General features: G+C 41.4%; 2 protein-coding genes across 5 annotated transcripts in view; one reads left to right on the forward strand and one right to left on the reverse strand.

Annotated features, from left to right (window-relative positions):
• Positions 1–1931: 1931 nt before the first annotated feature.
• On the reverse strand, positions 1932–22323 carry MFAP3 (microfibril associated protein 3). 4 transcript variants are annotated; one of them, XM_070517175.1, is made up of 5 exons: positions 21887–21954; positions 12059–12186; positions 9531–9994; positions 7960–8022; positions 1932–6115 (listed from the first exon to the last, which is right to left on the reverse strand). In XM_070517175.1, exon 5 carries the CDS (start codon positions 5970–5972, stop codon positions 5322–5324), a length of 651 nt encoding a protein of 216 aa, XP_070373276.1. In that variant the 5' UTR covers positions 5973–6115; positions 7960–8022; positions 9531–9994; positions 12059–12186; positions 21887–21954; the 3' UTR covers positions 1932–5321. The 4 variants fall into 4 exon arrangements, with proteins under 4 accessions (XP_070373276.1, XP_070373274.1, XP_014702411.1 ...); XM_070517173.1 differs by lacking the exon at positions 7960–8022 and adding an exon at positions 13293–13711 and having other exon boundaries at positions 21887–21908; XM_014846925.3 differs by lacking the exon at positions 7960–8022.
• Positions 21939–22640, forward strand: part of FAM114A2 (family with sequence similarity 114 member A2) — a 34450-nt gene continuing 33748 nt past the window's right edge. The window contains exon 1 of the mRNA XM_014846924.3: positions 21939–22044. The gene's annotated coding sequence lies outside the window, so the exon portion shown is untranslated. The remainder of the gene's footprint in view (positions 22045–22640) is intronic.

Consider the following 22640-nt stretch of genomic DNA (forward strand, 5'->3'; position numbering starts at 1 on the left):
CCTGTATCCACCACAGGCTTCCTACTAAAAGCTCCTGTGACTCTACTCTAGCCCTGCCAGGGCTTTTGCTGGCTACAGGCTCATGCTTAGCCTGTGAGTGGCAGGTTGGAAGTGTCAGTTAGTGACCCTGGGAGCAGGCCTCAATAATGACACACGGAAGGAGATGGGAGTTGGTACATAAATATCTGAGCTCCTAGGCCTTCAGGTGGGACAACTTTGAGGCATGAACTACATAAACTGGGGGCAGAGCCCCCGAGGTCCCAGTGGGACTGAACACCAGTTGCCCACAGCAGTAAGCCACGCATTAATGCACCCTGTATTGGCTTTCTTTTCCCTGTCTCACTTCTCTACTCTCCTACCCTCCTGGGATCGCCTTCCAAAGAAACTACTTGCACATGAATCCTCGTCTCAGGCACTCCTGGGGGAACCCAATCCAAGACAGCTTGTGACTACGTGGATGAAAGCCACATGCTAAGGGTAGAGAGGAATCTAGAAGGAGCCTGAATCATTGACGCCAGACTTGAGTACCTGCACCAGCCTTGGACTGACTTCATCTAGACTTGTTATTGGAGAAAAAAACCTCTTACTTGGGTAAGCCACCACAGTTGAGTTTCTATGGTGTAGGGGAGCAGAATTTGCCACTCCACAATGTGTCTCTTTGGCTTATATTTAAGAAGAAAAGACTCAGGAAGGAACTTTGACATTCTCTTTAACTGCCTAGAAGAATTTAAGACAGAAGGCCTGTTTGAGGAAGAAGCTATCACCACAGATAACTATAGTATAGTATGAACAAGGTGTGGTAGACAGGGAGCAACCAGGCAAGGCCCCTTTGACCAAAGTCCTCTCCATGTCCCATTGTCTCTGCAAGGTGTGGAACACATTTGTTTACCAAACACTTGCTTTTCCAAATCCTTGTGAACAGCCTTCCTCCCCTTTGAAGTCCCAAACCACTGCCCTCCAACATCCTTTTGTCTTTAGCTGAAGATGGTATTTAAGGTGGTGGCTTTGGCCATTTTGGCAAGTTACTCAGTTTTCCTGGGTTTCTCTTACAATGGCATGCAGCCAAATGCAACTATAACTGAGAGAGATCTGGAAGAATTTTTAGTTGAGTCCAAATGCAACCAGTCATCAGCTGGACATGCCTGCTAACAAAGCTGACACTCTGGCTGTATGATTACCAGCCCCTTACATGCATGGCATGTTACAGCTAGCACAGCATTTACTTACATGTTGCTATAGTTAAGCCTCATGTTAATTTTGTGAGGTATTATCAACTCCATTTTCCTGAAGTCCAGAGAGGCCAAGTCCCACTGTTACATGGCTAGTGGTGGAATTAGAACTCCAAGTCTCATGATCTTTTGCCATAGGGAGATAGGGGCTAGGTTTTCATTCTAAGGAACCTGTGGCATTTAAGTAATGAGTAGTCCCTCTACCTGTTGTCTTTGCCTGTCTCCTGAGATCCTGTGTTTTTCCACGCCTGCCTTCCCCCATGACCCTTCATTCCATGGGACTGCAGACGTTTGCTTCTACTGAAGCTACTGCTCCCACCTGTCAGATCTCATCATGAACACTACATACTAATCACGTTCTCCAAGACGTGTGCTAAACCCTCCTATCTCTAGGCCTTTGCTTAAGCTCTTGCCTTTGCCAGGAAGGCTTTGCTTCAGAAGTGGGAAACTGCTGCACGTGGGCCCAGCGAGGAGGGTCTAGTAACGCCATCCTCATGGCAACTGTGGCAGGACACCCATCTCAGCCTGGCTCACAGCAACAAAACATAAAGATGCTCAGTCGACATTTGTAAAATTGAAATGGGTAGCCATGGTGGAATGCAAGTTGAAGCCAAACTTACTCCTGTTTAAAATCATTAACATCAAATTCCATCACATATAAAAATGAACATATACTCTACAGAAGATTTCAGACAAATGAAATATACTCCATCGAACATTTAATAAATTACATTCGAGTACAATTTTTTTTTTTAAAAAAAGGACAAAATTGTAACATAAGTATTCATTAAAATGGTGAACATTTAAACATTATCTGAACAGACCAAATAATACTCATTTACTTTTATGAAATGTGTGGAGAAGCTAGGAGTTTATGTATAAGGCTGAGCATTTTCAATATTCCCGGCCTAGATGAGAAAAGACTGTGTTCTCTTACTGGTGACTCAGGAAATATGATCTACTTGTGTTAGAACTGCTGGTGTGTGGAGACAAGGCTAGCACCTATGACTGGCTGGGCTCTGGAAAAGAAGCATGCTGTGCTCCCATGCTGCTCTTGGACACAGGAGTCAAAGTCTGATCTAGGGTGCAATTACATGCAGGGCGTAGAGAGGACTGCACCAAGGGGTTCACTGAGGCTGGAGGACCAAAGGGAAAGCAGTGTCCTTTGACTTTAAAATACAAATGCTCGCTGGGCCTGACTCAAGAATTAAACTATTACAACAGATCCAGTTTGGAGGACACCTTATCAAACTGCCTATAAACTCAAGCAGGGTATCAGCTCAAAAGATGCCTGTCTGGTTTCAGTTGGTAAGGAATCTATAAAAGTGTTTACATGTCTATTTTGGGTAAATTTATTTCACAAAGCTACTATTTCATTTTATAAGGACAATAAGGTTCATTAACTCACAATATAAAACAAAATTTGTAAATGAGATGACAGAACTATTTCAAATACACTTTGTTGAGTAAAGGCATTTTCACTAACTATAAAATCTAGTGAGACAAAGGTTAATTACTCCACAATTATTGTCAAAAGACTTTTAGACTGTAGTTTAAGTTCAAAAGGTTAAGGATTTTACAAAAAGATAATATGAGACTATTAATTATATATGAAAGGTATTTGATTAGACACAGAAAATATTAGTAAGTTTAGTTTTCTTCCTTTTGAAAATTAGCTTCAGAAAGTAATAGCAACTTCACTTAAATTTTGACCTACTTTAATTCCTTATCAATGGCACCATAACTTGGAATATTCAAAGTAATCCAGTTACTTTGGCCACCAAATTAAGCCACCATTATGTTTCTAAAATAATCTATCCAGGATACACTGGAGTAGCCTATACTTGTTATATAGTATTGTATTAACTTATAGATTTTTTCCAATATTTCCTATGTTTTTCCGAAGTCCTGTCTCCCAGGACTTTGCTCATTAAATACGTCTACCTTAAAGTTCTAAACACTCATGTCCATTATGAGAACATGGGGGGTAAATCTATTCTCTTTAATGTGACGAGCTACATTCGAAGAAATGACCTCAAACCTGCTATATTGGGACAGGGCTGGAGGTACTATCTGAAGATATGAGCGATGTTCAGGGGGCAGACTACAGACAAGGGATTTTAAAAATTTTTAATTTCTCAAGAGAAACATTCCGGGAAGGGAAAAAGTGTTCTAAATCTAGGGTATGTTCAAGAGCCCTTGCTCTCATAGCCAAATGCATGAGAACAGTTTTTCTTAAAGAAATATAGGTCTATGAGCCAAGACAAGCTTTGGCTAAATGATTGGTAGCTTTTGTTTGGCTCTGGAGGTTTCCATGGAAACAGCCTGAGAGACAGAAAAGGGAGCATTATCATCTTTATCCGTAATGCCATCTGACAAAACTGCACACTGATTCATTCATGCTATCCACAGCAGATGTATTACTTTTGATAAGCCTGGACAAAGGAAGGCACGAGCTCTATCTGACCACACTTTGAATTTCTTACCTTCCTCCATTTGAAACCTTAAATAAAAATCCCGATAGAACCTCCTCTGAACATTCCCCCCAGGAACCTCCAGTTAAAGTAATGCTTCAATAATCAGAAGCCAAATGAAGACACATGAAGCATCAAGTGGCGCTCCACTGCCAAGTTCTTAAAATTATATGACACCAAGCATCCTGGAGCTGAAGAAATTATTCTGAAGAGTGTTTACAATTCCATTATATCAGATCTCAGCCAGGCAAGAAATATTTTCTTAAGTGTTTATTACACACAGTTAAATCAGGTGGCATCACCCATAATTTTTCTCCCTCTTTACGACTAGATTTGTAAGTGTGTGTATATGCATCTATATATCTGTATCTATATCTATATACTTAATATAGTAACACACACCACACACCGTTATCTAATCTTATTTCAGGTAGTGCTTCTCAGAAATGACACAAAAGCAGCCCTATCTCAGATTTCTATATCTGAAGTACACAAAAATAAAAACCACAACAATAAAATATAAACAAAACAAACAAGATAAGGAGGCATGCAACCTTTAGCACCATATTTAAGACCACAGAGGGCAAGGATATTGACAGAGGTCTGAAGAGCAATCCAGCTCTGGGTTTCCCTCAGATTTGGGAATGGGATCACAAACACAGAACCCTCTTGGAGAGTCCAGTACTTTTAAAAAGGGAAAGCCTGAGAAATTCTATTAACAGAAATGTCAAAATCCATGATTTACCAGAGACAGATGATTTGACATCATTTCTTATTCTACTTATTCTCAAAGTACTGAAGACATTATTCCTTAGGAACAAACTGCTCACTTTTGGAGATCAGATGGGAAATCACTGCCAGCTCAATGAACTACATGATGCCTCAGTAAGTTAAAAACACATGATATATCCCCCAAAAGGACAAATTTACTCGTGAAAAGTAGTTTACTAATGTGCAGTTAGCTCCCTGCTATCTGTATAATACAGACAGGGGCTATACTGAGAAGATTCAACCTAGCACATACAATTGCACGCTCCACAAGGCCAAACACGTGAAAAACACCCACACCGCTATGCATGATGGCATTGGTCTGGGAACCTAAATCACGGAATAAAGTCTCGGCTTGGTCCTTACCATAAAAAGGGACTAAAAGTCTAGGGAAGGGTTTATTTAGAGATGTGCTGAAGATTTTGGTGGTTTAAAGGTGACAGGTAAGAAGTTATAGGGCTAGAAATGACTTTAGATACAGCTAATGCAAATCCCTCATCTTATTGGTGGGAACACTGAGGCCCTCATAAGTGTCAGCCCTAACCAATGGAAGAACCGTGACTGGAAGAGAAGCCATGGAACTCTTAGTGCAGTACTTTCCCCACTATGTTTACCTCTCAGGCTCCTTCAAATCTTAATATGTATCATTTACTCAAGCTTGAGGAAAATGACTGAAAAATAATCAGATAGGGAAAACGCTGAAGTTTTACAAAGATTTTGGCAATAATTCATGTTCCAATGTGCTTAATATTAACAAGGGGAAAACCGCAGTCATCTTTTGGTGAAATGTTATTTTCTACACGAAACAGGTTCCTTTTCTGCGAGTTGTTTTCGTAGGTACTGGGATAGCTCACAGCTGGCAGCTTTCATACGCCCCATCTTTATAGTTAGAGTTCAATTCGGCAGATCCTATATCATCAGGCGAACTGAACTGACTGCTGTCTTGAGAATCTGTATCAATACTTTTGGTCTCTGATTGAAGGTGGACCGAAACTTGAACTGCTATCTCCTGGCCTTGTTCATTCAGAGAACCGTCATCCGAATCTCCTCCCGGTGAATTACTCCGGCCCAGCTCTGGGTTAATGACATAGATACCACCTTGAGCATTCAAGGCAGGTCTCTCTTTAATTCTTTCTCCTATGTCATCAGGGTCATCCACTCGCACAGCCTCAAACATCTCCTCAACAAAGGCCCGACAGTTTAGAATAAGGGGCGGAAGAGGCACGCTTCTTGCCAGTTCTTCAATATAACGAGCAAACTCCATGGTCTTAAATTGTGTGACTTTGGCGAGCTCCAAGGTCTTGGCTGAGGTGATGATGGGGATGCGTTTTGCAATCTCAAAGGCCTTCTGAAGTTTCTCAGCCCCTTCAGTTCTGAAGAATTCATTGATAGCCTTCTCAGTCTTACGAAGATGGCTGCTCATCATGCACAGCCGTGTGACATTTAAGATGAGAGTGATCGTAAAGGCAATCAGGCAAACAATCATGTAGTAGACACTCATGTCTCCCGAGGTGAAGATAACACGCAGGGTGACAGAGTAGGAGGCACGAGTTGGAGAGATGACAAAACATGTATAGAGCCCACGGTCATCAAAGGCTACGTTGGTGATATTCAGGAAGTTATCAGAAACCAACCACTTTCCACCTGATAACCCAACAGAAATAAAATATGACAGCATAAAGATTATTATTACTAAATACGCCAACTGCCTTGTCAATATTCTGCCTCTTTGTAAGAATATGTTAACTCATCCATTATATTCTGCTATTTGTTTAAATAATGTAAGAAAGGGTACACTTTTATGACCAGAGTTGGAATTTAAATAGCCTGGAACTTAGGAAATCAAGATCTTCCTTCTTAACACTAATGATTATCATAGCTACATTTCACTGCTAGATGTAACAAGCTTTTCAGAGAGATAAGTATGTCTACATAATGTAAATGAATTAAAAAAATGTTTATATGTCTCTACCTATACTTCTTCATATACTAGAAGGATATGCCTCAGAAATAGAAAACAATGGGGGAACGGCCAGGTGGCGTAGCGGTTAAGTTCGCACACTCTGCTTTGGTGGCCCCAGGGTTTGCGGGTTCGGATCCTGGGCATGGACCTACACACTGCTCATCAAGCCATGCTGTGGCGGCATTCCATGTACAAAATAGAGGAAAATTGGCGTAGATGTTAGCTCAGTGACAATCTTCCTAAGCAAAAAGAGGAAGACTAGCAACAGATGTTAGCTCAGGGCCAATCTTCCTCACCAAAGGGAAAAAAAAAAATAAAACAATGGTTATTTCCGGAGTAATGGTTTATGAGTAATTTTTATTTTCTTCTTTTTATTTAACTGTGTTTGTTTGCTTTTGGTAATGAATTATATAATAAGAGACAAAAGTTATTAAAAAAACGCTACCAATTTAATGCATTTGTTCAATTACTAACTGGCTAATCTGGCATGCTTTGCATATGTTAATTTGTTTTGTTAGGAAAGGTTTGTTGATGATATCTTGATTTTCTGGCAAGAGTAACTGAAGTCTAAGCCAAAAGATATGTCTCACAGGTCAGGGTAAATGAACAGTTTGGTAAAGAGAATAAAGTTGCCCTTAAGATGCCTAGGCTTCTGTTGTAAAGTTAGAACATGTGCCTCTCTTCCATCCAGGAAGGTATCTTCATTCAGGGAACATGTATACTAAAGTATATGAGTATGAAGAGCAAAGCATCCTGACCACCCACTTTGATTTAACATCCTTTAATAATTTGGCTCTGCCCGCACAACTCTCACATTTGTGGTAAATTCTGAGTGTACTCTGTGCATTAACTATGAAAGCCATTCAAAGATGGAATGGATGGGCTAACCTGGCATGTAGATGTGAGCTCCAATGACTAGAAGTGGTATCCCAGAGGAGGCTGGGTACTGCTTGTTAAGCACCACCTGAGTGCCTAATCTTCAAGCTCTTTTTCATCCCTGACATTCTATGGTTCTGGATGATTTTAGCAGCACGTCAATTAGTAAGTACTCTGGACTGTGCTCATTTTTATCATCATCAAAATCTATCTAAATGCTATAGTTATATTTAAGAGCCATCACTTCACTAATGTAAAGAGGAGGAAAATATGCAGCTATGAATATAGTCATTACTCCACAAGCTTCTGTTTTATGAACTTGGAGCTAAGAAAAGGACACCCTATGAATCCCAGGTATGATGAACTATGTAGACTCTATTCATCAACCCACTGTACTAAGACCACAATCTAAACTCTCTAGCTCACTTGCTGATAATAGCTCAAGATTTATGAACCTTACACTAGACTGACATGCTCTTTAAACTCTTCTCACTTGAGATTCATAAAATTTAATACAATTTTCCAGAGCTGCTACTGAAAGCATCAATGATAGATGTTAGTGATTTTCAAAGTAAAGGCAAAATACGAAAATGAAACTGCCATTCCACTTGGCTGGTCTTATCCTCATCTAAGCTTTGTTTATGCTTACAGTCAGTCTGTCAGGATCACACTGATTGAATAATTCAAATCTCAGATGCGTTTGGTCAGGATCCTAGAACCCAAAGGAGATAAGAATCTAGTTCAGTGGGTCCAAATGCGGAACCCCAAATCATGTTGAAAATACACATTCTGGGCACAACTCTAGAGATTCTGATTCAATAAGTCTATATTCTTAAGAAGCTGATTAAAAATATTCTGTTCTGACAATTCCAACTCTTTAATTCCTAGGTGACCAGTTGCTCAATTTGTACAAGGTTAAAATGTTTAGCATATACTTTAAAAGGAAACATCATCTGTGTCCTTTTCTGTTTTCCATTTTATTATAAATAACCAAATATCTTTTATATTCCAAGAGGTTAGACTACCTCTCTAGCAAAAAAGATAATGGGGGCCTTTTCTGAAAGTGTAGCTTGTGAGGATCTCAGAATTTAATCTTTATCCCATTGATGTTTCATGGCGATTACTTTTTGAGGTGCTTTAACACAAGCAGGCTTCAAAAAGATCCTTCACAGGGGCTGTCCTGTGGCCCGAGTGGTTGAGTTTCCACATTCTGCTTCGGTGGCCTGGGGTATTGCCAGTTTGGATGCTGGGCGCTGACATGGCACTGCTCGTTGGGCCACGTTGAGGCGGCATTCCACATGCCACAACTAGAAGGACCCACAACTAAAATATACAACTATGTACTGGGGGAATTTGGGGAGAAAAAGCAGGGAAAAAAAAAAGATTGGCAACAGTTGTTAGCTCAGGTGCCAATCTTAAAAAAAAATCCTTCTAGCAGAACACTAGCTAAGGAAATAGTATTCTGATTAAGATGTGTTCACAGGTCCACAAACAGCAAAATCAAATGAAAACCTGTCAAAAAGGAGATCTTGGTTGCATTACTATGTTTGTGTGATTTTTAAGACTGAGACACAAAAAATACAAGAGAAACTCTCCTGTTTTCAAGTAAATTAAGGTATAAATAGAAAAAAAATTGAGCTGGAAGGGCTCAAATAGCTCCTCCTCAGTGCCCTTCAAATACTCAGAGGGACTTAAAGTTTTATGCACAGATCTATAACCATTTTTAGAAACATCTTGGATTTCATCTAACATTTTTTAGTAACTCACTTCCAAGCAGAGATTTTTTTATTTATGACAAATTTACTTAAGTCTAGCCAAAATCCTTCTTGCAGGGCCACCACACTGTACTATTCACATTACAGTCCAGGGGAATGGTGCCCCTGGAGTTGTGCAGTACGCAGCCTGCACAGCTGAATGCAGCAAACTTGATGTAGTCTACCTTCAAAGAAGGAAACCGGCTCATTAAGAGGAGAGAAAATAGCTCACTGGCATCATGTGAACATCTCTTAAATTTATAATTATTCTTTATTTTTTTCTTCTTCTGGTTAAGTAATTATAATTATTTTGCTTTCTCTGATAGGTATATACTCCAAGCCTTTCAAAAGTTTTAACTATTCACCCTGGCACATCATCATTGAGATTTGTTGAATATGCCATAAAACCAAGACAGAAGCAACAGGAAATGAGTAACCTCGATTAATTATACCCTGGCATAGTTACCTCTGCCTTTGTCATCCAGTTGCTGTCCTTTTGAGTTGTACCAATGGACATCTTCATGGTGGTCGACTGTGAGAAGACACTCAATTGAAACACTAGCTCCCTCTTTGGCTATGATGACATCATCACCTGAGTGGGAACCTGCTGAGAGTTCAAAGCTTGAGGGAAATGATGCATTTAAAGAACTATGATTTGTTCCCAGTGGGGCCATTTGATTGAAGCCTACATCTTCCAAAACAAAAGCAGCTGGCACAGTAACACTCACCACTAAAGCGAATAAACAACAATGTGGCTTCATGGGAAAATGGGAGAAAATCTTGTTTAGATCTGGAGAAGTCAAAAGCTTCTATACTATAACAAGAGCACAGTGGGCAGTTTATTGCTTGGTATTGCAGTTTTCCAAAAAAGTGGCAGATCCAGGTATATTTCAAAGTCTTCAAGATTAAAAGATGTGAGTGGAGACCAACCTAAAAGAAAGCCAGACATAAAGTTTAACCAACAAAGACTCACAATGGGGTGAAGCTCTATGTTCTAGAAATGAATAGATGTGAAACTGATTAGAATAAATGGTGCAGACTTCAGGGAGTGAAGCAGAAAGACCACCACCTGAAGATCTTACACGGAGATGGTAGAAAGAGCACTGAACTGGGAAATGGCAGACCTCGGTTCTGGTCCTAGCTTTGCTCCTAACAAGCTGTACGACCTTGACAGGTCACATTCTCTCCGGGTTGGTTTTCTCATCTGTCAAATGAAGGACTGGATGAGACAATCTCTAAGGACTCTTCTAGTTCTGAAATGCTATGATTCTATTTCACTCTGACAAATTCTGTGCAACAGGGAGCAAATGAAGGCTAAAATATTTAGCTTAATGATCTTTTATTTCAACCTGCACCACTACCATCTGTTGTTATATCAATAATGTAAATCAATTGGTACATCATAATCATAACCATGGAGCTCAAATTTGAGTAATTCAAGCACATAGGTATATTAGATATAAATAATGCAGAGCTACTCGAGGTAGTTTTTTTTTTGTCTTAATAATTGATGCTTCTTTATTTTTCTCTCAACAGCCATTGAAGTTGCTAGATTATATTTGGAGAAAGATTGGACATGGTCCATCGAAGTCCCTTCATACAGAAGACCGTGGCTTTTTTTTTTTTTTTGTATTTTGTCGAGGTAGTTTTTTTAATAGTAGAAAGAAAATTGCACTCTTACATATACATAAAGTTATTGATTTCTGAGGCTAAAGAACCTCCCTCCTGGGCAAGAATGTTAGACAAAAGAATTTTCCTTTAATAATTTCTTCATTATCAAGAGACAAAACACAGTATATTTAACAGTTTGTAAGAATACCAATTTCTAGCTCAAAGTCTGGAAAACTAGCTAAAGGAGGAATTAACATCTTAAATGTCTAGTTGGTAGAAATGGAAATATAAACTACAGGGAAAGATTGCCAGACAAATTTAAAAGAAGAGTAAAATACCATGAATAAAGTACAAAATAATATCCCAGTATAAGAGTCTATGTGATTTGATCACCTTCCTGATAACTTGATTCCTCTTAAATCACTGATTCTCAAAGAAAAATTTCAACTTCTATTTCTATAAAAGATGGGATGAAACACCCAGCTTTATTTCTTATGAGGGGCCCAAATAATTAATTTTGGAAATGACACTTATTCCCCTTTATTCTTACATGAAGGCTGCTTCATCATAGAACATAAAAAGCAATGGATCATCGTATTTTGTCATTAAACTCCTCAAAGTCAGAATTACAGTAAGTTGTAAATGTTATTTAATTTTCATTAGCCCTTGAAAGAATGGTTGAATGATAATAATTTTCTATATCTTTCAAATTTAAGGATGGACAATTCAGAGTAAAACAAAGGACTTCACTCTTTGCTGTTATAAGAGATTGAACACATGTTTATTTCCATTTCTTCCTAAATCCCACTAAAATGACAAAGAAACAAAGAACTTGGGCATTGGACGGGATTTTAGACATGATCTGATCTAATCCGTTCACTTCACAGTGACGTGCTCCTTTAGATTATACTATAAGTTAGTAGGGAAATCCTGGTCTCTCTTTATTAGGAGGGAGTGGTATGTGGAAAGAATGGAAATAACATTTATTAAATGACTGCCATAAGCCAGGCACTGTGCTAGGGGCTTGACATGTGTGAGCTCCCAAGTTCTTTTTCACAATAAGATACACAACAATCAGAGAATGTGATTTTTGTGCTTTATTCTAGACTAGTGATTCTCAACGGTGACAGGAAATGAGTGGCTGAAAAAGGGCTCCAGGTTTTCCCCAGGACTTCAATAAAGAGTTCCTGGGGCTTCATCCAAGTCAGCATTTTGCAAATTTCATTCATTTCTTCTACTGTCATGATTTTCTTTTTGCTATATCTGTGTACTAAATTATTATCATTTATATGTTTTCTTTAAATGAACTCATTATTTTACTTTCATATATCTATTTTAAAAGGAAAGTCTAAGTCATATCTGTGGATAAAAGTACAGTTGTACCTCAGTATTCAAGGGGAATTGGTTCCAGGACCTGCTGCGGATACCAAAATCTGTGGATGCTCAAGTCCCTTAGTTGGCCTTCTGCATCCACAGGCTCCACATCCACAGATATGGAGGGACAACTGTAACTGTACACAAAAGCACAATGAAAACGAAACAATGTTATTAACTTCCAGAGATACCACCATCTGCTAAAGGTTCTGAGCTTGGGGCCTGTTCTCTGTGTAGGGAAAACAAAAATAAAAACAAACAAAACAAACCAACCACCCACAACTCCACTTTACTCTAATACCAACTCACTTCTTATCCTGGCCACCCCTTTCTCTCCACTCTTCCCATCACTGAGTTTAGAACCATTGTTTTAGACTAGAAGCATACATTTTCATCTATTCATCACTATCTAGTGAGCACCTACTACGTGCCAACCTACTGTACTACAGACACTGTCTCTGCCTTCATGGAGCTCAGTCTGGCAGAGGACATAGACACTAACTGAACACATGGAAAATATGCTAAATGCTACCCCAGGGGAAGTACAGATGCTACAGGAGCACCCAACATGCGGAGCTGACCTCATCGCAGGAAGCCTCCCTGAGGTAGGAAGGTTTGCAACAGGACCTGAGGGACAAACAGGAATTGCGAATGGGAGAGAACTATTCTAGGTAAAGAGAGGAGACAGGGAAAAAGCAGAGGGATCACTGGTTAGAAGGTGTTCAGGAAAAATGGTTACAAGTTATGGTGATGAGAAGTGGTGGCCAGAGAGTGCTGGGTCCCATTCTGGAATCTGGTGGGGAGTAGTCTGGGCCAACAGCAAAACTGAAGGTGGACTTCGGGAACTGGAGTGGGAGACTGAAGTGAGTGAAGGAGACACTTGTCCAAGATGAGGAGGTCAAAGAACTGAGAGGCTAAAGGGTAGGGTGGATCACCTGTGGGGACGGTGTTGTCTCCCTCGGATCAAGGTAGCTAGGGTAGAATACACCGGAAATAGAAAAGATGGTCTCACGCTCCTTGCTCAGAGATGCAAGAGCTTTGGGGGAATGAACAGCCTCCACTTGAGAAGCTGTGGGGCAGCAGTGACCTGGCAGTGTTATTGCTGTGTGGAACCCCTTCTTCATGCAGTTTCCCTGAGCCTCCTCTCAAGGTTCGGCAATTCCTCCCACATGGATCCAGAGTACACCCAGAGGCAGGGTGGGTTTTCCCTGACCCCGCTAGCCCCCACCATTACACTACTCACCTGGTTCTGGTATATGCTGCTCTGTACTGCAACACAATCCACACCATCTTATCTATGAGCCCCTTAAGCACAGGGACTATATTTTTTATTGCTATACTTCATAACTAGCACATGCTCAATAAATATTTACTGATGGAGATTAGTTTAAATTTGATAGAGTATTTGATGGATCTTTGTAAAGAATGTTACGCAAGAGCCGGCCCGGTAGAGCAGTGGTTAAGTTCACACGTTCTGCTTCTCAGCGGCCCGGGGTTTGCCGGTTCGGATCCCGGGTGCGGACATGGCACCGCTTGGCACGCCATGCTGTGGTAGGCATCCCATGTATAAAGTAGAGGAAGATGGGCACGATGTTAGCTCAGGGCCAGGCTTCCTCAGCAAAAAGAGGAGGACTGGCAGTAGTTAGCTCAGGGCTAATCTTCCTCAAAACAAAACAAAACAAAAGAATGTTATGCAACAGGGATCATAATTATTTAAGCCGACATGCATTTACTAGCACTTATATTCTGAGACAAAGAGAGCCAATGCTAATAATCTCAAAAGACCTTAGAAGGGGCTGGCCCAGTGGCATAGTGGTTAGGTTCGCATGCTCTGCTTCGGCAGCCTGGGGTTTGCTGGTCTGGATCCTGGGTGCAGACCTATGTGCTGCTTATCAAGCCATGCTGTGGCAGGCATCCCACATATAAATAGGGGAAGACTGGCATGGATGTTAGCTCAGGGCCAATCTTGCTCAGCAAAAAGAGGAGGATTGGCAGCAGATGTTAGTTCAGGGCTAATCTTGCTCAAAAAAAAAAAAAAGAATTTAGAGGTGCAATGCCTAAAGACACTCCTTGAACCAACCCCCAAGTCTTCACTTATTATCTTGTCCTGGAAGGAATAAAAGACTACCAAACCCAGAGTTTCCAAACCAGGTTGAATATCACAATCATCTAGAGAGCTTGTTAAAATTATAGATTCCTGGGTCCCACCCTAGACCTAGTGAATAAGAACCTCTGGGTTTGGTCCTTAGAATTTATGGTTTTTAATTATCTCCCCGGGTGATTCAGAAGCAGAGGGTCCACGGGTTAGAATCTGGAGACCACTAATATACTTTCTCATTTCCTCTACAACAGCCCTGCCTAATGGTGCTGCAGACTGAACACTTCCAACAAGAGAGAACTATCACATTCCACTCTGGATTTAGATTACCCTGATAAAGGCAGGGAGGTTCAGAGTACAGATTGGAGCCAGATTTTCTAGATTTGAATCCTGGCTCTGACTCCAACCAGCCTTGCAACTTCTACAACTGACAATCTCTCTGTGCCTCAGTCCCCTCACCTCCAAAACAGGGAAAATAACAGTACCTATTCTCATACGACTTTTGCGAGGTCTGAATGAGATAGTGTATATAAAATATATATAGTTCACACGTTCTGCTGAATCACTGAATAAGCTCTAGTTACTCTAGTTATTATTAATGTTGACTGTTCTTTCAGATATTGTGCTAAAATCCACACTTGACAGTAAAACCATTATTTAAGATAAATGAAACACATTTACTCAGAATACCATGCAACCATTTAAAAATCTTGGAAGGGGGAAGGGGAAACACCATTACGTAATTTCAATCTTTAATTTTAAATTTCACATTTTCTTTTTCTCATTGCAAATAAATATTTTGCAATAACATGGACTAAGGAGGCATTGTAAACTGACCTTGCAGCCCAACCATGATATGTTGCATTTTTTTATGTGGCCTGAGTTTGTGGTAGAGAACCTTTGCTGTGATCTGCATAGCTTATGTTTCCCTTTTTTGAGCCCTGCCTCTATCTTCTCAGGCCCAGGAGGAAGTCAATCCACTGGGTGACTAATCAGAAGCTTTGTTTTGAGACACTGTGGGTTAGGGCCATTTGAGGAAGAGAAGGCATATAGTGGGCTGAGGCAGTCAGGTTTGGGCCACATACAGAGAGAAGCAGAAAGAAAGGACAACAGGGATGGAGAAGGCAAAGGGAGAATGGTTAAGAGAGGTGAGAGGGGATGGGGAAGAGAGGTAAGAGGAGCAGAGGGGAAGAGAAAGAGGGACTGACACAGGCTGCTCTGGTTCCTGACAGTATTCTACTTCCTGGCTCCAATACGACTTTCTGTTTTTAGAGAAATAAACATATTTATTCAATTTTATTCAGAATTAAAATCACAGAAATGAAGACTGAATGTGCAAACAAGAAAGGAAATGGAGAGATGGTTAGCTAGGAGAAAAAAGATTAAGTTCAGCAAAACTGCTTGAACTGTGGCTGTGGCTCCCAGCAATCCTCATCACGGATCTCCAACTCTTTCCCTCCTTATACACTGCAGTGTGTGACACAAGTTGCCCATGTGGCCAAGATTTGTGGTTCCTGTTCTGTTCAGACAGAGCCATTCGCCTCTACTAGAAGTTTAAAGAAACGTACAAGACAGTGTCTAGAAAAATACTATGAATACCCTTAAACTGCCCTTAGGTCAAAGGTGGCAGAAATAGCCTGGTATACTGATTTTACACCAGGAGAGCAACAGGTCCCATAACATCCTTATATGTCCAGTCAATAAAGGCAGGCTCAGCCTGGGTACTTCATACTCAGACCATGGGTATCCCAAACACAAAGGACTTCTAGTCCAAGTTACTAAGAGACACACCCATTTGCAGATAAGAGGCTGCTGAGTAGTTGAGAGGTAAAACACTGTCAAAGGTACGGGTCCAAGAAGGTGACAGCAGCAGAAAAGAGAGCGAGGGAATAAATTACCCTTTGGATTACGATACCGTTGACTTATCTCCTCATACTAAATTTCCTTTTACTTAAGTCAGCATGAATTGGTTTGTGCTACTTGCAAGAAAAACTATATCGACTATGACCATTCTACTCATTTTGGAGTAATGATTTTAAAATAGCTCAGCTAAGTCAGGGGCCCATTATGCGCAAGATGGAGTGCTGGGTACTGCAAGAGATGCTCAGGTGAATTAGGATACTGTCTCAGACACTCAGAAATTTACAAACTAGCCTAGAAGGCAGGGGCAGAAACAGCTAATCATATACAAGACAGTGTGAGAAGAACTGAACACAAGTATAATTGTGGTGGGAACACAAAAGAGAAAGAGGACTTTATGAATTTAAGGAATACCAGCCCTGGTAGTCTAGTGGTTAAGATTTGGTGCTGTCACCACCATGGCCTAGGTTTAATTTCTGGTCAGGGAACCACACTATCCTTCTGTCGCACTGTGGCAGCTGTGTGTTGCTGAGATGCTGAAAGCTATGCCGCCAGTATTTCACATACCAGCAGGGTCACCCATGGTCGACAGATTTCGGCTGAGCTTCCAGACTAGAAAGACTAGGAAGAAGGATCTGGCCACCCACTTCTGAAACAACTGGCTATGAAAACCCTATGTAGCAGTGCAGCATTGTCTGTTATAGCAGGTGAGCGGATGGCGCAAAAGACCAGGCAGGGTTCCACTCTGCTGTACACAGGCTCACTAGGAGTTGGAATTGACTCGACGGCACTAACAACAAAAAAATTCACTTGTAAGTTTGAGACTTCCCATAATAATATCATGCCTGCTCATCTCAATGCAGCAGCTGACATTTGGAGGCTAAGAAGAGTTCAAAAAGGAAAATCAAAGTGCCACCTTTCTGTAAACAGTTAGAAAGGGCTATGCTATGTTTGTGGGTGAAGCTACTGGGTAGAATTTTTTAATATCTTTCTTCAGCATTAATAAGAATAATAGAAAACTGTGATACTCAAGTTTAATCCAACTCCTTTTTCATCTTTTAGATATTGTAAAATGTAAGCTTTTCTAGGATCATGAATAATCAGAAATGCAGAAGATTTTACCCTATAGAACCATTCTGAATAGTGGCTACATTATTAAGAAAAAAAAAGAACGAAAAAAGAAAAGTGTCTAAGCTGTCATTCCTAACAGATTGCCTTGTTGCTGTTCCTGCCAACTTCTGAGAAAAGAAATATTTCCATTCTGTTCCAATTCTCAACACAAGTAAATAAGGAAGTAATGTAGCTGATTTCCGTTCTCGTGGCTCAATATTAAGTTGGCTGAGGAAACTGCTGTTAGCTGAAATAGTTCTGGGATAACTCAAAGGCAGGAAAACAGTAATACCCAGATGGTAATGGTTTTAGCTCCAGTATACTGGGAGATTAATGCTTCACTCTCCATAATCAAATGTGTTCTAGGTGTATTTGCAGCTCATCCGCTCTTCTCTGCCTGCACTGTTACACTTGAAAAATGAAGTCCCCCTGAGCCTGGCACACGAATGGTCAAGGTGGCATGCTGAATTGGCACGGGGGAGAAAAAGCAAAGGAAAAGCAGATTGTTAGTACTCTTCTATCATTTGCAAAGTACAAACATAAAGCTGTTCTGCTTATATCCTTATAATACTCAGATTATAGGGATCTGAAACATAAAAAGGTTAGTAATATTCAAACAGAAATTCCCACTTTTGAAAGCCATTTTCTGAAAAGTTTCTAACTGAAATAGCCCTTATGCTCCTAATAGTATCTTGGAGCCATTACATACCTCATAACCCTCAGCTCAAACTTCAACATATTTTCTGGCACACTGAGAAACAACTTCTGTATTTGTTGGAGTTTTGCTTTAAACCAGAATTATTTGTTATACCTGTGACTTCTTTTTTGCATTTGCTGAAGCTACTGGATGTGAATGACAAAGACATCGATGTAACTTAGATTTATGATCTCCTTAACCAAATTTTTTTTTTCTGTAAAGTCTGAAACCCGCCCCCCCCCAACCCAGTGTCTCAAACTCAGTATAACTAAAACAGAACTCCCCACTCTCACCCTCAGATTTACTTGCCCAGCACATACATAGCTTGGAAGATAACCACACCGTCTGTTATAACCAGCATTGCCTGTTATAGCAGGTGAGCGGATTCTACAATTCTTTTTGTCATGCAAGGTCAAAGTTATAAGATCATCATGGCTCTATGGTTAGAAGCATGGACTTGAGTTAGAGTGCCTGATCCTAACCCTAGGTGAAGCTGTGAGCTCCCGAGGCCTTAGTTTTTACTTCTATTGAATAAAGTTATTAACAGTAATGATCTCATAGGGTAGTTGTGAGTGTGGGGGATCAGAATTGGCCACACGAAAATATGTCTCTTGGGTCATAGCAAACACTTGTTTAACAAATATTTGCATTTCCCATCTCCATGTGAATTGCTTTCCTCCCCTCTGAAGACCCAAACCACTAACCCTAACATCCTCCTTTGTCTGTAGCTGAAGATGGTGTTTAAGGTGGTGGTTTTGGCCATCTGGAGAGTTGCTCAGTATTCCTGGGTTTCTCCCATGTGTACATGTTATTAAACTTTGTTTGATTTTCTCCTGTTATTCTGTCTCACGTCAATTTAATTCTTAGACCAGGCAGAAGGACCTGGAGAGTAGAGGAACTGTCTTCCTCCCCTACATGAGCATCAGATGAACTAATGAGGGTACATTGTAAATACATGCTGTTGTTATTATTATTCCACTTCCTAGATGTTTTTCAATTAAGTCCTACTGTCCCTACCCTAGGTCACAGTCCTGTTGCCTTACCTGGGTACTGCACTATCCTTTTAATTTCTAAATGGGTCTCCTTAACTCTGACCACACCCCTTTAACATCCCAAACACTGCTCCTCTCAGAATTGGTCCTGAACACAAACCCAAGAAAGCCAACGTGATTTTAAAATCTATTGGTGATTTTTCACTGCCTATGGGATAAGCTTCAAATTCTAGTCTGGCATTTGTAATTTTCCAGGAACAGATTCAGGTGGTAGAACAGAAGTAGCTAGATGGATCCCAGCAGTGCCTGGATGCATAATAATTGTTTGTTGAAGAAATGAATGGATTCAGAAGTCTGGTCTTTAGTTACGCCTCTGTCACTAATTAGCTATGATCTCTAGTGGTCTTAGTTTCCTCATCCACAGGCTGTTTATCATTATCATTCCTTTCTTTGTTTAAATCCTATAATCTTCCCAGCTCCTCTGTCATGGCTCAAAGCCTTAACTATACTTGTTTCACTCTCCATTCTCTCCAAATAACTTTTCACTTTAAAACTCTGGCTCTAGTTGTTCCTTTTGTTTGAAACTTCCTGCCCCTTCCCACCAATATCTTCCTGTGGAAATTCCACCAACATCCAACTCGAATTTTACCCTGCTCAAGAAGCCTTCTCACCTAAAATCTCATCTCTACTCTCTTAATTTTGGAACAATTTCTTTTGCTCTGTCAGGACCCTAGCACACTGAGAGTACTCGACTCTAAAACTTAACAGTTTTCCTCCTTTGTCAGTTATCTATCTGTTCAAAAAATGAAGCTAACAGATGACACAGTCTAAAAACTTTCTTAGTCCGTTGAATAGGAATGGATTTAACATTTTGAATTCAGATACTCATCAACTTGGTAGTCAGAAAGGTACCTGCTACAAACTGTTTATTGACTTTCCAGAGTCTCAGGCTCTGGAAACTGTTAATGGAGATATTTGAAGATACGGAAATACCACCTTTTCGACTTTAGTGGGCAAAACACTCTAGAGTAAATTTGATCTATAACTGTTTTTCTCAAACTACAATTTTAAACCACTAACATCAAACTAATCTGCGGTGCTTCTTAAAGATGCAGATTTCTTGGCCCCACTCAGACTTACTGATTTGGCATCTCTAAGGGTGAGCCCTGGGTATCTGCATTTTTACTGTGCATATAGTTTTAATGACTTACAAATACAGCCCGCATTTCTTTTGATTGTCATAATATCGTAATTTAGCGATTCTCACAGTGTGGTACAGAGTCCTCTGGGGATCCCTGAGACTTTTTCAAAACGATTGTCATAATAATGCTAGGACATTATTTGCCTTTTTCACTCTCATTCTCACACAATATGGTGCAATTTCCCAGGGGCCACATGAAGGATATCACAAAAGAATGAATGCAGAAGGAGATACGAGACTCTAGCTGTTTTCTATTAAGCCAGATATTAAAGAAATTTGCAAAAATGTAAAATAATGCCATTCTTCTCAACAACTATTTATTTATTTATTTGAGGAAGATTAGCCCTGAGCTAACTACTGCCAGTCCTCCTCTTTTTGCGGAGGAAGCCCGGCCCTGAGCTAACATCCGTGCCCATCTTCCACAGCATGGTGTGCCAAGCGGTGCCATGTTCACACCTGGGATCCCAACCGGCGAACCCTGGGCCGCAGAGAAGCGGAATGTGCGAACTTAACCACTGCGCCACCAGGCCGGCCCCAAATTTTTTGTTTTAGAAAATATTCTTCATAGAAATCCTATGTATGTTAACATGTAATGAGTTTATCATTTTAAGTAAATTAATAACTTTTTTAAAGTTCTGTTTTGATATGGTAACTATTGATAGCTATAACACAAACACAACTCTTTGACGTTCTCAATAAGTTTTAAAAGTGTAAAGGGATCCTAAGACCCCAAAATTTGAGAACTGCCGCTGTATTTATTATTAGCAGCATTTTAAAGATAAGATTAGGACACAGTTAAGTGGCTTACCAAGATTCCACAGTTAAACCCCAAATTCTATGCACTTTCCATTACAGGAGAAAATTAGAGGAAATTACCTCTTTTATACTTATACAGCTTTCTGGAATACGCATTTTTAAGAAGCTCCCAGGTGACACTGATGCCCCTAAATTTAGAGAACCACCATCAAAAGCAAAGGAAACTATCTGAAGGGTTTTAGGAAGTGACAATTATTATACATAGACATTAAAGATAATTCTGAAGGCATTAAATGGAGTTGGAAGACTTGGATTCTCAAAAGGAGAAGTCCCTACACCTCTCTGGGACTCAGTTTTTCACATCTGTACAATGATCATATCTCTAACGCCTTTTTGGCTGTCAGTCTGGGTTTCAGGCACTCCCACTGCTCAAGGACAACTGAAGATATGCATCTTCCTGATAAGGGGTCAGGAATTATCTTAAAGGCATAAATTAGAGCATGTCACTCTTCTGCACAGAAACTTTCCATGGTTTTTCTATTGCTCTCCAAATAAAAGTCACACTCCTTGTCCTGGCTCACAGACCCTACAAGATCTGGCCTGTTTAAGTCTGGCCTCATCTTCCTCTTTTTGCTGCAGCCACAGCGGCCTTTTTTTCTTTTCCTTCACTTTGCATAGTTTGTTCCCACTACAAAGCCTTTGCACTTGCTATTCCTTCTGCCTCGAATGCAATCTCCAGATCTTCACACTGCTTCCTCCCTCTCTTCGTTCCGTCACATTATCCTGTTTAATTTTCTTCAGAGCACTCACTACCATCTTAGGCAACGGTTGTTTGTTGACTTGTTTCTGGTCGGCCTTGCTCACCAGAATGTCAACTACTTGGGAGCTGGGCCACAGTCGGCTTGTAAACCACTGTGTCCCAGGCGCCTAGGGTTGCGCCGGGTAGGTACTTGGCGCTCAGTAAACGGACGATGGCCGAGCTCCTGCAGCCCAGGCCAGGCCTTAAAAAGGGCTGCGGACATTCCAGCTTTCTTCACGTCGGACCCCGACCCACCGGCTCGAAGCTATGCCTCGGCACGCCCAGTACCTCCCTCGCAGCGACCCCGACCAAGCCCTCACTCACCAGACCGGTGGCGGGCTCCTTCCTGCCGGAGCGGCGGCTTGACCCGGAAGTGCTCTGGGGCAGGCGAGGCGGCCTCCTCACTGAAGGAGTACTTCCGGGACAGTAGGAGCGGCTCTTCGGCGGTGGCGGCGGTGGCGGCGGTGGCGGCGGCGGCGGCGGTGAGAGGACAGGCCGGTTGCGTGCGGGACTTCCCGGGAGGAGGCGGCGGGGCGCGGGGCGCGGGCTCCCGGGGTCGGCCCCGGCAGCCCAGGTCTCTGGGGAGGGGGAGGAGGTGGCCTGGGGCTGAGGCGTCGGCCCGCGCGACTGGACGCGGAGCCTGTGACAGCGCTCTGGTTGCTGGAGCGCTACGTTTGCGTGAGGAGTTGTCGTTGTCAGCATCGGAGAATTTAGGAGCGCATGTTCACCCCGGAGCGCGGGTTTGGGGCCTGCGCTTGTGTGCGGAAAGAAGCGAGAGCGCGTGCTTGTCTTGAGACGGCCGTATTAGTAACGATAGTCATGACACAGACGCCCAGTAGCTCACGTCCTTACTGACAGCTGCTGTTCCCTAGGGGAGGTTCTGTGCCAGGCTCTGCTGCAAGCCCCCCGTCTGGTTCGCGTCGTTGAATCTGTGTAGGAACCCCGTCACGTAGGCATCACCAGCCCCGTCTCACAGGCGAGGACACGGAGACGCAGATGGTGAACTCGCTTCCTCGCAGTTGCTGTAGCACGGAGTTGGAAGAAAGTCAGCCTAACTCCAGAGCCCGTGCTCTGAGCT

This window comes from Equus asinus, chromosome 9 (genome assembly GCF_041296235.1).
Source record: "Equus asinus isolate D_3611 breed Donkey chromosome 9, EquAss-T2T_v2, whole genome shotgun sequence".
NCBI lineage: Eukaryota > Metazoa > Chordata > Mammalia > Perissodactyla > Equidae > Equus > Equus asinus.

Coding starts and splice junctions, on each gene's coding strand:
- MFAP3 (XM_070517174.1), bottom strand. CDS start 9,825: ATGAAGCCACATTGTTGTTTATTCGCTTTAGTGGTGAGTGTTACTGTG. Junction 6,116..9,530: donor ACTGGATGACAAAGGCAGAG/GTAACTATGCCA, acceptor TTGGGTTATCAG/GTGGAAAGTGGTTGGTTTCT.